At 38.9% G+C, this 13,650-nt stretch overlaps 1 protein-coding gene across 3 annotated transcripts in view; it reads right to left on the reverse strand.

The window, feature by feature from the left end:
* Snx25 (sorting nexin 25) overlaps window positions 1-13,650 on the reverse strand; it is a 93,742-nt gene that overhangs the window by 61,788 nt on the left and 18,304 nt on the right. For all 3 annotated transcript variants that reach the window (XM_051182362.1, XM_051182361.1, XM_051182363.1), the window contains exons 2-3: window positions 8,211-8,295; window positions 1,210-1,426 (exon numbers count right to left, since the gene is read on the reverse strand). In XM_051182362.1, coding sequence (XP_051038319.1) covers window positions 1,210-1,426; window positions 8,211-8,295 — 302 coding nt within the window. The remainder of the gene's footprint in view (window positions 1-1,209; window positions 1,427-8,210; window positions 8,296-13,650) is intronic.

The following is a 13,650-nucleotide window of genomic DNA, read 5'->3' on the forward strand; positions in this document are numbered from 1 at the left end:
CCATGAAATTCAGAATTGACAGGGAGGGGGCTAGTAAATAAGGCCCCAACTCTACTGCATGAGCAGCTATTGATAGCTGCTGAAGAAAAGAGGGAAAGTCACCAACCTTTGGGGACAGGGATGCTGGTAGGCTGCTGGAGCCCCCCCCCCCCAGTGGACAGCTGCACACCCATGCAAATGGGAATCACCAATTGAACTCAAAACATAAAAGAAAGAGAGGACGTGAAGTTGAGAGAGAAATGTGGTGGGGAACACCAGAGGGAGTTGGAAGGAGGTAGTGGTAGATGGATATGATCAATAGATATTTTATAAATGGGAACTTTCAAAGAGTTAAAAAAAAAACACAGTATTTTAAAAAGTTAAAATAGCTAAGCCATAGAACCAATCTGGAGGTCAAACAACAAGGTAATGGATAAAGATGTAGTATACAGAAACAATGAAAATTCCTCAGTCATAAAGAGCAAAGTTATGTTGTTTGGAGGAAGATGGATGTAGCTGGAGAGAATCAGATTAAGTGATTTAAGTCAGTCTCAGAAAGACAAACACTACATTTCATTTGTGGTTTCTAGATCTTACATTAAGTACAAAAATCATGTACGAATATATAATATGAATGAAGAAATGAAAACTCTAGCTAAACAACGAGGACTAATGAGTAGAGACGTGACAGAGAGAATAGTAAGGACGTTTGGGGAAAATATGTTCAAAATACATGGCATTCTTGTATGAAAAGGTTCTGTGAAGGTCAGTAGCATGTAGAGCAAAGAGGTGTCCATAGGGGAAAAATGGGGGGGGGGATTGGTTTTCAGGCAATATGATGATGCAATTAAGCTTTTTTTTTTCACAGAAACATAAAAAGAAATATGAGCTACATTTTTTTTCAAATTTGTAAGCTCACTATATCACACTATAAAACAAAGCATTCAATTCATCTCTAGGTCCCCACAATATTGTAAGTTCATTATGATGCTTGCTAGCCCATTATCAGTTTATTGTGTAAATTACTCATAAAAACCATGTGTATCTACAAGGTGATTTTCTATTACAAAGTTACCAAGAAATTTACTCTTCGTACATGGTGACTATTTCCCTTCAAAATGTCTACATTCCAATCAAGCAGGCAGACTACTCTTAAGTATTGCCTTGTTTCACCCCTGCAACAGGAGGGACGTTTGAATGAGAGGGGAGGGGTTTGCTGATGTTACACACCTGGCATTAGCAGCTTTCAGGTCACAGAAGTGAGTGAGCAAAGCCTTTACAACATCATTACACACAATTTTAACCATATCCATGTGACTCAGCCTGTGGCGAATCTGCTTGGCAATTTCCCAAAAGTCTTCCAAGAGCAGATGGTAAAGCTCTCCATCATCTCTGCTGAGGTTCCCGTACCAGGAGAGAATATAGTCTCTATAAGTGTAGTCAAACACTGTGAGAAATAAACAGAGCTAGGTCAATGTTGCAAACACTGTTTAGAATATAATGACAGTAGAAAATAGAACAAGGGAAAGGAAATCTTTTAAATTAAAAGATCCTCATCTAACAGGAATGTCTCGGTCATATACAGCCTAATTTTAAATACTTGATCTTGATGCCAATCTACTTAAAAACATATAATACAGCAAATCTTCTCTATCATCACTTGGGCCAAAGTCATGGCTTCTCCAGGAAGACCCCAAAGTTCACCTGAGTAAAGAAAAGGCATTCCTGTCAAGTTTATTCCACCCTAAGATCCTCGAAAACTAGATGTAAAAGCTGCTCACACTCCACTTACCTAGTCTTTAGAGGTCCTTACCCATCAGTGCTTAAACCACAGTACAGGAGAATGATTCCTTTACATTCAATTTCAGAATATATTCAGTATTCTGTCTCCTAATAAGACCCCAACTAATACAAGAACAGTCCCCCTCAACAGCCTCACTCAGATCAGCATATGTGGCCAGATAGCATCCCTGGGCAATTTCCAGCCTATCTCTATTTCTAGGCTAGTGAAAAATCTGTCTGTGTGTTTTCACATTTTCTGCTATCCATATTAATAGGATAAAAAGAAACAGGTAAAATAAACAATATATTTCATTTCATATAATATAGTCATATTTTAAGTAGTCAGCATTTAAAATTAAATATTTCCATTATTTTTTTTCAAACTCAGCTTTGAAATCTGGTACATATTCTATATTTACAGCAATCACAAATGAACTATTGAAGTTTCTGGTGGTCAATATCCACATCATAGGTCTAGGGGTTTCCCATGATAGGCGGCACAGCTCTACTTCATATAGAAAGACTGTAAAGTTAATGTGACCATTCAAGAAAGGAGGGCTTCTGAACAATAAACTGATATCTGGTATAGGTGATGACACCTCCAAGTGCGGGGGTGGGGTGGGGAGGGGGTGGGGATGGTTATGTAGCCACAGAAGACTGTCCCAGCTCTAGCATGCCAACCCTATTGGTATCTTTAAAACACTTTTTATTTCTCAAAGCTTTCCTTTGGTTTTTTGTTTGTTTTTTATTTTCCAGACATTACTCATTAGCCTGGTAGGGTGGTGTACACCTTTAATCCCAGCCCTTGAAAGGCTGGAGAGATCTCTGAGAGTTAGAGGACAGCCTGGTCTACATCACAAGTTCCAGGCCAGTGAGGGCTAGACAGTGAGACCCTGTCTCAACAAACAGACAAGACACACACAGAGACAGACAGACACACAGACAAATAAAATCCCACATACAGAACACCAACAATTTTGCTAACATTTATAGGTGTCAAAGTTTAGGTAAATTCTCAAGGTGATTCCAGTGGCTTCAATTGTACCTACCAGCTGAGAACAATTACCTTCCAAGGATAGACAAACAGACAAGATGCTACCGCAACATTAACCCCTCACCAAACAGTATTTTATAGACTCTGTTTGCAAGCTGGAATCAAAAGCCATATCATTAACAATCAAGTATGGAAGAAAAGACATCCAACAGATGAGCTCTTAGGCTTCTCACCCATTTTTATGTTAGCATCCAGATATCTGAGCAGATGGCTGTTGTTTTCTAGCTTTTGCAGAGTTGCTGTACCTCATCCTGAACTGGGCTAGTCCATTAAGAAAGCAGAGACAACTCTCATTTATTCTTGATAAACGGACCAAAGATGGTGCCTACACAGCAAAGAACATCTTGTTGGGAAACTGAGGTCACAAGAGTAAAATAACTTTCTGAAAGCGGGGGCACCACACCCCTTGTCCTACTCCCCTTATGCATAAGCAGAAGACAAGCCATAAGAGTAACAGACAGGAGAAACCTGACAGTGTCCTTGTCTACTGCTGGTCTGGCTTCTTTAAATCACACTCATGGGGAGCCGTAAGTCACAGGCACCACTTTGTAAACTCGCTCTAGACAGCAGCACAACAGAACAGCACTAATATCTTAGGGATGAGGTTCTGCTTAAGTCAGCGTGAAGAGAAACTCCATAACAACTGTCACAACTGTCCAATGGACAGTAAGCCAGATGGTGGCCTTCCCATTAGCAACTCTTAAACAAGGATAGAGATCTAGTAGACAAGGATGACAAAAACCTAAATGACTTCCAAAGGACCCTGTCTACAAGGTCAAAGTAATAAGGGCAAGATGAGAGTCCCTTGCCAAAAATACTGCTTGGTTAGTCCCTTGCTCTTTTTATTAAACTAAGCTTTCATACAGTAGACGTTTAAACTAAAAATCTTCAGCCTAAGCACATGCAAAATGGAAGCATTTTTCCTTTTCATTAAAATTCAATTTCTGAGTCAAAAAGATGGCAAGCCTAACAACCTGAGTTTGATTCCTAGCACCCAAGTAACCAGCATAGTGCTGTGATACACATCTGTAATCCCAACACCTGTGCACCAAATGGAAGGAGGAGACAGAAAACTGAGCGAGAAAGTCGCCAAGCCAACAACCCTACAGACAAAGTAAGACACAAGAGAGTCTGCCTCAGCAAGGTGGAAGGAGAGAAGAAACTCCCAGAAGTTGTTCTCTGACCTCTCTATCTGTTCTATGATAAATGACTCCCATCAAAAGCACACAAATATTTTAAAATTAATTCCAAGTTATAGCAAAGCTAAGTGCAATTTTAAAAGACTTAATAACTTTATAATAAGATTTGTTGGATGTGCTGTCCTAGTCACTGCTCTATTGCTGTGAAGAGACACCATGACCACGACAATTCTTATAAGAGGAAGCATTTAATTGGGGCCTGTCTTACAGATTCAGAGGTTCAGCCCATTATCATCATGGCAGGGAACATGCTGGTATGCTTGGTACTGGAGCAGTAGCTGAGATCTATGTCTTCACAGGCAGAGAGAGAGAGGGAGGGAGGGAGGGAGGGAGGGAGGGAGGGAGGGAGGGAGGGAAGGATTGACTGACTCTAGGCTTGGCATGAGCTTTTGAAACCTCAAAGCTCAGCCCCAGTGACAAACTTCCTCCAACAAGGCCATACCTCCTAATCCTTCTAATCCTTCCAGATAGTGGAACTTCTGGGTGACTAAGCATTTAAATATATTAGCCTATGGAAGCCATTCTCATTCAAACCATCACATGATATGAAAGGTGTACCATCTGTGTTGTATCTTATTATATTTCTAAACTACATTGCATATGTTATTTAATGCAACTCTAAAATACGTCTGTGGTGATACAATTTTGTTAGGAATTTTAAAAAAATCAATATTGGCATAAATTTGTATCCAGCCATAATTTTTTTATTTTTTTGCTATAGGTACTTCTTCCATTAATAGCTAATCAATATCCTTAAGGTAAGTATCACAACTACGTTTTCAACTTGAATATATAAAGAAAAAATAAAAGCCATACATATATATATATATATACAGCATAGCTATACCGACCCACACAAACACAAAAATGAACAGAAATTTTTGTCATGTGTGCATGTATGTTTGTGTGATGCATGTATGTGTGAAGGGCTGAGGTCAATGTCAAGTGTCTTCCTTTCTTGTTTTCCACTTTACTTTTTAAGACAGGGTACATCACTGAACCTGGAGCTTACTGATTCAGCTAGACTGATAGGCCAGGGAGCTACAGGAACCCACTTGTCTTTCCTCCCCCAACACTGGGATTAGACAGGGATGCCACTGAGTCTGGACTTTATCTGGATGCTAGATCCTTTTATGCCTGTATGGCAAGCACTTTACCAACTGAGTGGTCTCTTAGCCCACTGAACAAAATAGTTTTAAAGATGACTCAAAGATTCCAGAACCTGGATTCCCTCCTGTGCAGCAGGCCTCAAATCCAATCAGAGAGCTATTGGTTGCCTCAGTAACAATGTTTCATCAGAGGCACTCTTGCCAACTGTATGGGTTACCTTCTAGCATATGTAGTATAATTCTTGTTCCATCTAATACTGAATTACATTGTATTTCACTACCTTTTTATTCTTGTAATTCAGTATATAAAGACTTCAGACAATTCCTCATCTACAGCGAGCTACAAAACACTCCTTTAGCAACAAACATAATTATATGCATACCACACATATTTTTACTTTACTGAACTATTTGATTACATCATTTTAAATTATATATTCCAAAAGCAATAGAGTAACTATATAAAGATAAAATAGCACAATGCTATGTAGTTAAAATTAACTTCAGGGGATAATGTTTTAAGGTATTTTCTAAGTGGTTCATATCAATTAAATTTAAATAACTGCATCTCTAACAAACAAACTTTCATTTAATATAGGCTCTCACTTTTATCAACACTAAATCTGCTATCATTTGCTATAGTTTAATTAAATATGCTGGTTTAGAAATATAAAATAACTCTGAAGATAAAAACTACATTCATAATGGATTTTTCTAAATGTTTGTATGATCTTTTAGCTTTCTCAACACAAATTTCTAGATTAACCAGAATTGTTTTTAAGTAATTCCAGTTTTGGCCTGTTTGTTACTGTTATTATCAACTGCTGCCAAATGCGTAAACTGCACTCCAAAATCTATTGTTATAGCAGCTAACAGCTACCATTTTGGTAGAGGATATGATGTTCAATTTCCCTGTAAACTATGTTATGCAAAACAAAGGACTTTGGAGCCTTAAGAAGTTGGCTAACTATGCTGTCTAACAGACACAGGAACTGATCTACAAAAGAGAAAAATACAAAATAGTCAACCTCGTGTAGCATAGAGAACACTATCAGTAAGGAAATGGCCAGATGTAGTTGGTACACACCCATATACTGAACTATCACACCAAATCTCCTTAATACATATAAGTGATATATTAATCAGAATAAAATTAGAAAAGAAAGCAAAAGCAGAGTGGTGGTGGTGGTGGTGGTGGTACACACCTTTAATCCCAGCACTAGGGAGACAGAGGCAGGTGGATCTATGTGAGTTCAAGACCAGCCTGGTCTATAAGAGCAAGTTGCAGGACAGGCTCCAAAGCTGCACAAAGAAACCCTGTCTCAAAAAAAAAAAAAAAAGAAGAAGAAGAAGAAGGAAAGAAAGAAAAGAAAGGAAGGAAGAAAAGAAGAAAGAAAAGAAAGGAATGAAGGAAGGGAAGGAAGAAGAAAGAAAGCCATCAAATATGCTTAAAATATATGCCAAATAACCATTAATCAAAGCTCTTACCCAAAGGGTTTATACGACGCTTTCTTTTAAAAAAAAAAAATCACTGCACAGAAATTAACTTAAGGGCAATGTGTCATTTGCTTTTTTCAAGTAGGCCTCAGTTTTTTTTGTTGTTGTTGTTTGTTTGTTTGTTTTGTTTTGTTTTTCCCTAAATCCACTCCACACAAATATTTCTGAAACAAATTGGCCCATCCAAGGGGAAAAAAATGTCATGTTCAACTACAAAGAAATGTTTATGTCTTCCACAATTCAAAAGGCATCCTATTTCTGGTATTCACAATGGCCCCATACAGAAACAGCTCAAGTATCCATCAATGGAGAAACAAATAAAACGTAGCACATGAATGCAATGAAATGTCAATCATCTTTCAAAGGGAAACAGTTGAAACACAGTTTATAGAATTAATGATTTTTTGTTTGTTTTTTCCTTTGGTTTTTCTAGACAGGGTTTCTCTGTGTATAACAGCCCTGGCTGTCCTCAAACTTGCTCTGTAGACCGACCAGGCTGAACTTGAACTCATAGAGATCTGCCTGCCTCTGCCTCCCAAGTGCTGGTATTAAAGGTGGATGCCACCACACCCAGTGAATTAAAGACTTTTAGCATTTTTAATGCTTAATTTATTTTTATTTTATGCATATGAGTGTTTGCATGTATATATCTGCACCCACGTGAATGCCTAGTGCCCAAGGAGTCCAGAAGACAGTATAAGATCCTCTGGAACTTAGTCACACAGATGGCTGTGAGCCACTTTGAATGCTGGAAACTAAATCCAGGTCCTCTGTGAGAGCAGCAAGTGCTCTTAACCACTGAGTCACCTCTCCATCAACCACAGGGATAGCTGAATAACTTTACCAGACTAACCGCCGTACACCAAAAAGCTAGGAATTGGGGGGAGAGGGGTTGCTGACGGAGGTTAAAAAAATCCAATATTGGTGCCAAGTAAAAACTATTTATCTGTTTATTATTTATTCAGTCACATCTTAGTCATCTAACATCATGTAGTTAGTGGAAAAATCCAGGCTCCCCCCTACCCCCCTACCCCGCACAATAACTGAAATCAGTATGCTTAGGGATCTGATTTTAATAATCTTTTAAAGCTTTAATTTGACCTTCAAAATATGCTACATCCTTAAGCATTAATATTTAGATACTTGCTCAGTCTACTTCCAGGAATATAACCATAGCATACATTGCAGTTGTCCTTCAGCCCTCTTCTGGCAACATTTGCATGTTCTCCACTCTTATGTGAGGCTATCATTAATAGCCTCTAACTCACCCCTAACACACATCCTCCAGGCAGTGTCCAGAATGAAATGTTTCCTGAAACCCATTTTAAGAAACAGAGAGCAGATCTGCACTCCATGTTGTAGATAAATCTCCCCTGGGCTGGTTAGCTTCATGGGCTCAGGAATTCTACCCTATAAATGTTTAAATCACTTCCATTTATCCAAAAACACAGATGTACCCAGTCTTTAAACAGAAACTCCTGAAAAATTCCTACTGCTATAGAAAGGATAGATGAACTAGAGAGTATAAATCCCTTTGAGAAATGAGTGATTGCTTTACATAGTAATCCCACAAGCCCCGTCTGTCCTCACCATCTTTCAGAGCTCGATCCATGTTGTGAGAAATGACCACTCTTCTGCCCTGAGATGTTTCCTGTGGATTTCCACATACAGAGCTCTGAAATGAGAGGAAAGAACACATAAGAGATCACTGAACAAATGAACTACATATAAAGACAAAACTAGATAAAGATTCAGAGATTATAGTCTTACTATGGAAACGTAAAAATGTTTAGGGAAAGAGGAATTAAATATTATAATATTGGGAATAGTAAGAAAGCACAAAACCAACCCCTCTATTTATGAAAATTAAAAACATAACAAAAATTTTAAGCCAGTGAGGGAAAAGTAACACTATTTGTCTCCATTAGTGTTTCTATTGCTGTGATAAGAACCAGAACCACAATGAGCTTGGGGAAAAGGGGGTTACTCCACTCACAGCAGGTCATTCTCTATTACTGAGGAAGTGAGGACAAGAGCTCAGGACAGGAACCTGGAGATAGAAACTGAAGCAGAGACCATGGAGGAACACTGCTTACTGGCTTGTTCCTCACCCCACTTTCTTATACAATTCAAGACCTCCCAACCACCCAGGGTGGTACCACCCACAGTGGGTTGGACCCTCCCACATCGATCATTAAGCAAGAAAATGCCCTTCAGACTTGCTTACAGACATTATGATGGGGGCATTTTCTCAATAAAGGTGCCCTTTTCCCAGATGACTCTAGCTTGTGTCAAGCTGACATAAAAATTAGCCAGAACACTATTCAATAAATGATATGGGGATAGTTTTGTATTCATAGATAGGGGAGCTGATAGTCATACTTTATTTATAACTTCAAAATGACTGGGAACCTAAATGTTTCCTTAAACCAAAAAAACTAATTAGAAATTTTGGTATCAGATGTTTATAAGCATGAGACAGCCTCTACAATAAGGCACAAAATCCAAAAGTTATACAGGAAGATAAAACAAAACATGATTTTAAAATAGAAAAGACAATATAAACAAAAAAATATAGGTAATAAGTATAGAAGTTCTCAACTTTCCTAATACTGTGACCCTTTAATTCTGCTCCTCCTGTTGTGGTGACCTCCAACCATAAAATTATTTTCATTACTACTTCATAACTGTAATGTTGGTACTGTTGCAAATTATAATGTAAATAACTGATATGCAGGATATCTGATGTGCGGCTCACAGGTTGAGAATCACTGGTCTAGAATATCAATACATGTCACAACAGACTATCTATTTACATACAACATTTACATCCCTATCCCCCAAACACACTATATACTGTATGATCCTTTCATTGGGAAACTGTACAATGAAGCAATCATGTACCTCAGACTACAAAGCTCAGGCAAATATATAATAAAATGCTTGTTTTCATATATTACTGGAAGGTTGTCTATGTCTCCACACTTTGAAAAAGGAAACTGAATTCCAACATTAAAACTTTCAATAACTGTCTTTAATCTAGCCATTCCACTCCTAGGGAGGTCTAATCGCTGACATGTCCTTCACTCTCATCCAACAAACACAACTGCAGAGAATCACACGGTTCGACTTGGAGTGAAGGATGCCTGGGTTTGACTAGGTCTCCTGCTATCTTTGGGCAGAAAGCCAAGAGTTAGCATCCCGTATCCTGTTCATTCTCTAAGAAAAGTCAAAGTCCACAGCCTTAAGATTTCTTAATTTCTAATACATACATTTTAAAGTAATCTAATAATAAGTGTGTGTGTGTGTGTGTGTGTGTGTTGTACCATGACAGGACTTTATGCACACTGCATTCAGCACTTTCTCAAGGCATTAGAAAAATTATGTTCATATAGAAATAAATCATTTGATAAGCAAAAGATTAAAAAAGCACTTTCAACCATTTAAAACTGTTTTCTAGTCTTTTGTAACTATCACATTACAAGGTTAAGATTTATTCTAATTTTCAAATTTTTTATAATTCTTCAATTATAGGAACAAAGCCTTTGGTGACCAACAGTGGTCAAATGGTAAAACGTCACCCAAGGATGGAGAGATGTCTTGGAGCTTAAGAGTACGGTTGCTCCTGCAGAGAACACAGGTTGGATTCCAGCACCCACATAGCAGCTCATCACTGTCTGTATTGGGGGATCCAACACTCTCTTGTGTCCTCAGAGGGTACCCAGCATCTACATGGTGCATAGGCATACTTGTAGACAAAGCACTCAAACATATAAAATAAAATAATAAAAAATTTAAAATCATTAAAAGAAAAAAAAAAAGCCAGGCACTTAACTGAAAAACCTCCCAAGGTCTTCCCCTCCAAAAGTGCCCACTATTTCTCTCCCCCAGCACTTAACAAAGTTTCCACTTTGAGAACCAAATTTGGGGAAAATCTCAACTAAATGCTTGTCTTTGGTTTTCTTCACCTGACCACTGCTGGTCACCAAAAGTACTGAACCTGAAACTGGGAAGCCATGTTTAAAGGCTGGGGGAGGACAGGCCCTGGGCTGAGACATCCCATGGTTCCAAACCTGAGAATGGCAGTACTGGGAGGCAGTAAAACCTTAGCAGCAGAGAAGAACCAAGTGGGAGGAGGTTAGGCGAACACTTTTCAACTTTGTCTCCCCCCACCCTTTGTGGATCTGCTGTCTTGTTTTGGTTTTTGTGTGGGTTTTGTTTGGGGTTCTGTTGTTTTGGCTTTGGTTATTGAGAATATCTTTGAGGTTCTGTGGTCCTATGGGGAGAGGTTTGTTTTTGAAACCGGGGCTCACTGGGTAGCCCAGGCTGGCCTCAAACTTAAAATCCCCCTGCTTCACTCTTTCCTTTTTGTTTTAAGATTTGAAAAGCAGGAACTCCACAGGCTGGCCAACTTGTTCTTAAAGACAAAGGTAACTTCTGCTGGCACACACCTGATCCTCATATGACACAACTTTCTCCACAGTCACTTTCCTACAATGCATGGTTGGGGAAAGGTAAAAGAAAGGCATGCACTCCCACTGTTTTACCTGGATCCTGGTAAAACCTGCAGCATCTAGTCTGGGTATGGCCTCCCTATGGAATCTGATCACCTAGCTTCTGCTTTAGTATTTTGTACATATATCACAATATTCATCCATAAGAGCTTTTGCTTAGCCAGACCACTATTATTAAAAAATACATTTTTAATTAATGAAAATAAATGTAATCTATCTCCATATTAAGATTTAAAACTGTATCAAACTAACCAAGGTCATTTTTAATTACACACAGTTCTCTAAAAGAAAAAAAATTAGAGGTCTTAATATATAATTGCACATTTGAAAAATGTTTTCCAAAGTCAGGCCAAAACCTAAAAGCTTTTCTCTAAGACATGTAACCAGATCTGCAGAATCAAGAACAGACAGCATTAATGTTTCCCTGAGTACGTAACAGCTTTTCAGTCCACAGCCATGGTACACTCAAACCATCTGTGTGCCACAGCCAGGGACATCTCTTAAGAGAAAACACCCAGAGAAGCCTTGCAGAGAAATTTGGGCCCTCTGACACCACCAGTCACTAGACAGCCAGGAGCTGTCTGAAACCCAGCCTACACAAACTGGTAAGGGGGCAAAGCTCTCTGGGTGGCTTCCCGGCTAATCATGACTTAATTTGCCTCTCACCTTTTACATGCACTATTCTAGTAAACAATGTCTCTCCTCTTTATTGTGCACATATATTTTCAAGTGTTTTTCAATGTATTCCAGTTTATGTTAAAAGGAAAAACAGCCAGGCATGGAGGCACATGACTGTAATTCCGGCATGTGGGAGTAAAAGGATTGCAATTCAGTGGTCATCCTTGGCTATTTCCCTAGTTTGAAGTTAGTCTGAGCTACATTAATCCACAAACAAAGGGTAAGGGAAAAGAAGGGAGGGGAAGAGAGAGAAAGGAGGAAAAGATTATATAAAGCTCAGGGGTTGTGGGGTAAATTTTCTGTGAAGCTACAGAAGTGGTAGTCTAGATTACAAAAATGAATACAGCCCTCAAGTCATCATCGTTACCCACACAAGTGTCACGGGGCTGTCCTTCTAAGGGTTCTGAGCACCTGGCAATCTTCTCCCTTTTAAACTATGTTATTTTCAAAAGTCTGCCTCTTTCAGAACAGTCATATTCTGCCTTGGCCTCAAAAAATAATGTATTCAAAACCAAAGAAATGAAGAAACCCTATATATCTTCCCTGGGAAGGGACTTGAAAGGCCATTGCATTAGATGAAGACTGGCAAAGATGGGAACATTTGCAAGGGCACATGGCTCTACAGTTGGCTAGGTCTAGCTCTAATGTCACTTACTAATACCACTCCCTTGACTCAGACACTTCCTCTGTTTGGATCTTTTTAAGGGGCTTATTGTTTCTTTGTTTTAAATATAATTGGCATTAGGGTTCCAAAAACAGAAAAACACAGCACTGGCCAGGAAAGTACTATATAAATAGTAAAAGGAGTTATGCTTGTTATTGTTGTAGACGTATTATTTTTGTTTTGTTTTGTCTCAACAATAAATGGAAATCAATAATTTTTAGCTATCTCCATCTAATTCATTGTCACTCCACTATTGGCTTACACTGCACCAAACTGTGAGCCACATTCAGCCCATGAAAGTCATGTCCATAACTGCAGTCACTCGGAGCTTTTGGCAGAATGCCTCACAATCAACAACAGCACGGTTCAGCTATGAGCCACAGAATGTCACCAATTGTCAAGAAAACTAGTTAAGAGCCAAGCAGAGTCCACACATGACTTTAATCCCAGAATTCTGGAGACAGAGGCAAATGAATCTCTGTGAGTTCAAGGCCAGCCTGGTTTTCATGGTGAGTTCAAGGCTGGCCAGAGAGACGCGTCTGAAGAAAAGGAGAGAGAGAAGAAACCTGATTGGTTTGCTTGGATTGCTAGCAGACAGATTCCAAAGGACCACAATTGAGAGCAACAAAAAGGAGTAGAGAGCTGGGCACTCAGCATGAGGCAATGAACACACCACTCTGAAGTTATTTTTACCTCTGTGGCTACTACCCTTTACAGAGAGGAAAGCACACATTTCCTGAAGCCACTCTGTCCCTTTACACTTCCAGTGACTGAAGCCTGCAAGCCACTCTGTCTGCTTTTACGAAGGCCAGTTTGGCTAAAGCTGGACTATGCTTTGCTATGAGTCATTCATTGTAAGCTTGCTTTCCTTAGCATCAAAGAAAACTGTCAAAACATAGGCTAAGAGTTAATCCCTTTAGGGAATTTTGTATTAATAGAATGTGATGGTATTTGTAAAACTCTCTTCCCCCTTTTGTGGGGTTTTAAGATTTATTGTTTGTTTGTTTGTTTGTTTGAGAAAGGATCTCATTGTGTAGCACTAGCTGGTCTTGAACTCACAGAGATCCAACTGCCACCACTAATTTTTTTTTTTAAACTGGTAACATAAGAACATAACAGCTATACATATTATGGGTACTATGTGATATGTCCACATACATTAGTTGATGTCTCA

The sequence above is a fragment of the Phodopus roborovskii genome, unplaced genomic scaffold, assembly GCF_943737965.1.
Source record: "Phodopus roborovskii unplaced genomic scaffold, PHOROB, whole genome shotgun sequence".
NCBI lineage: Eukaryota > Metazoa > Chordata > Mammalia > Rodentia > Cricetidae > Phodopus > Phodopus roborovskii.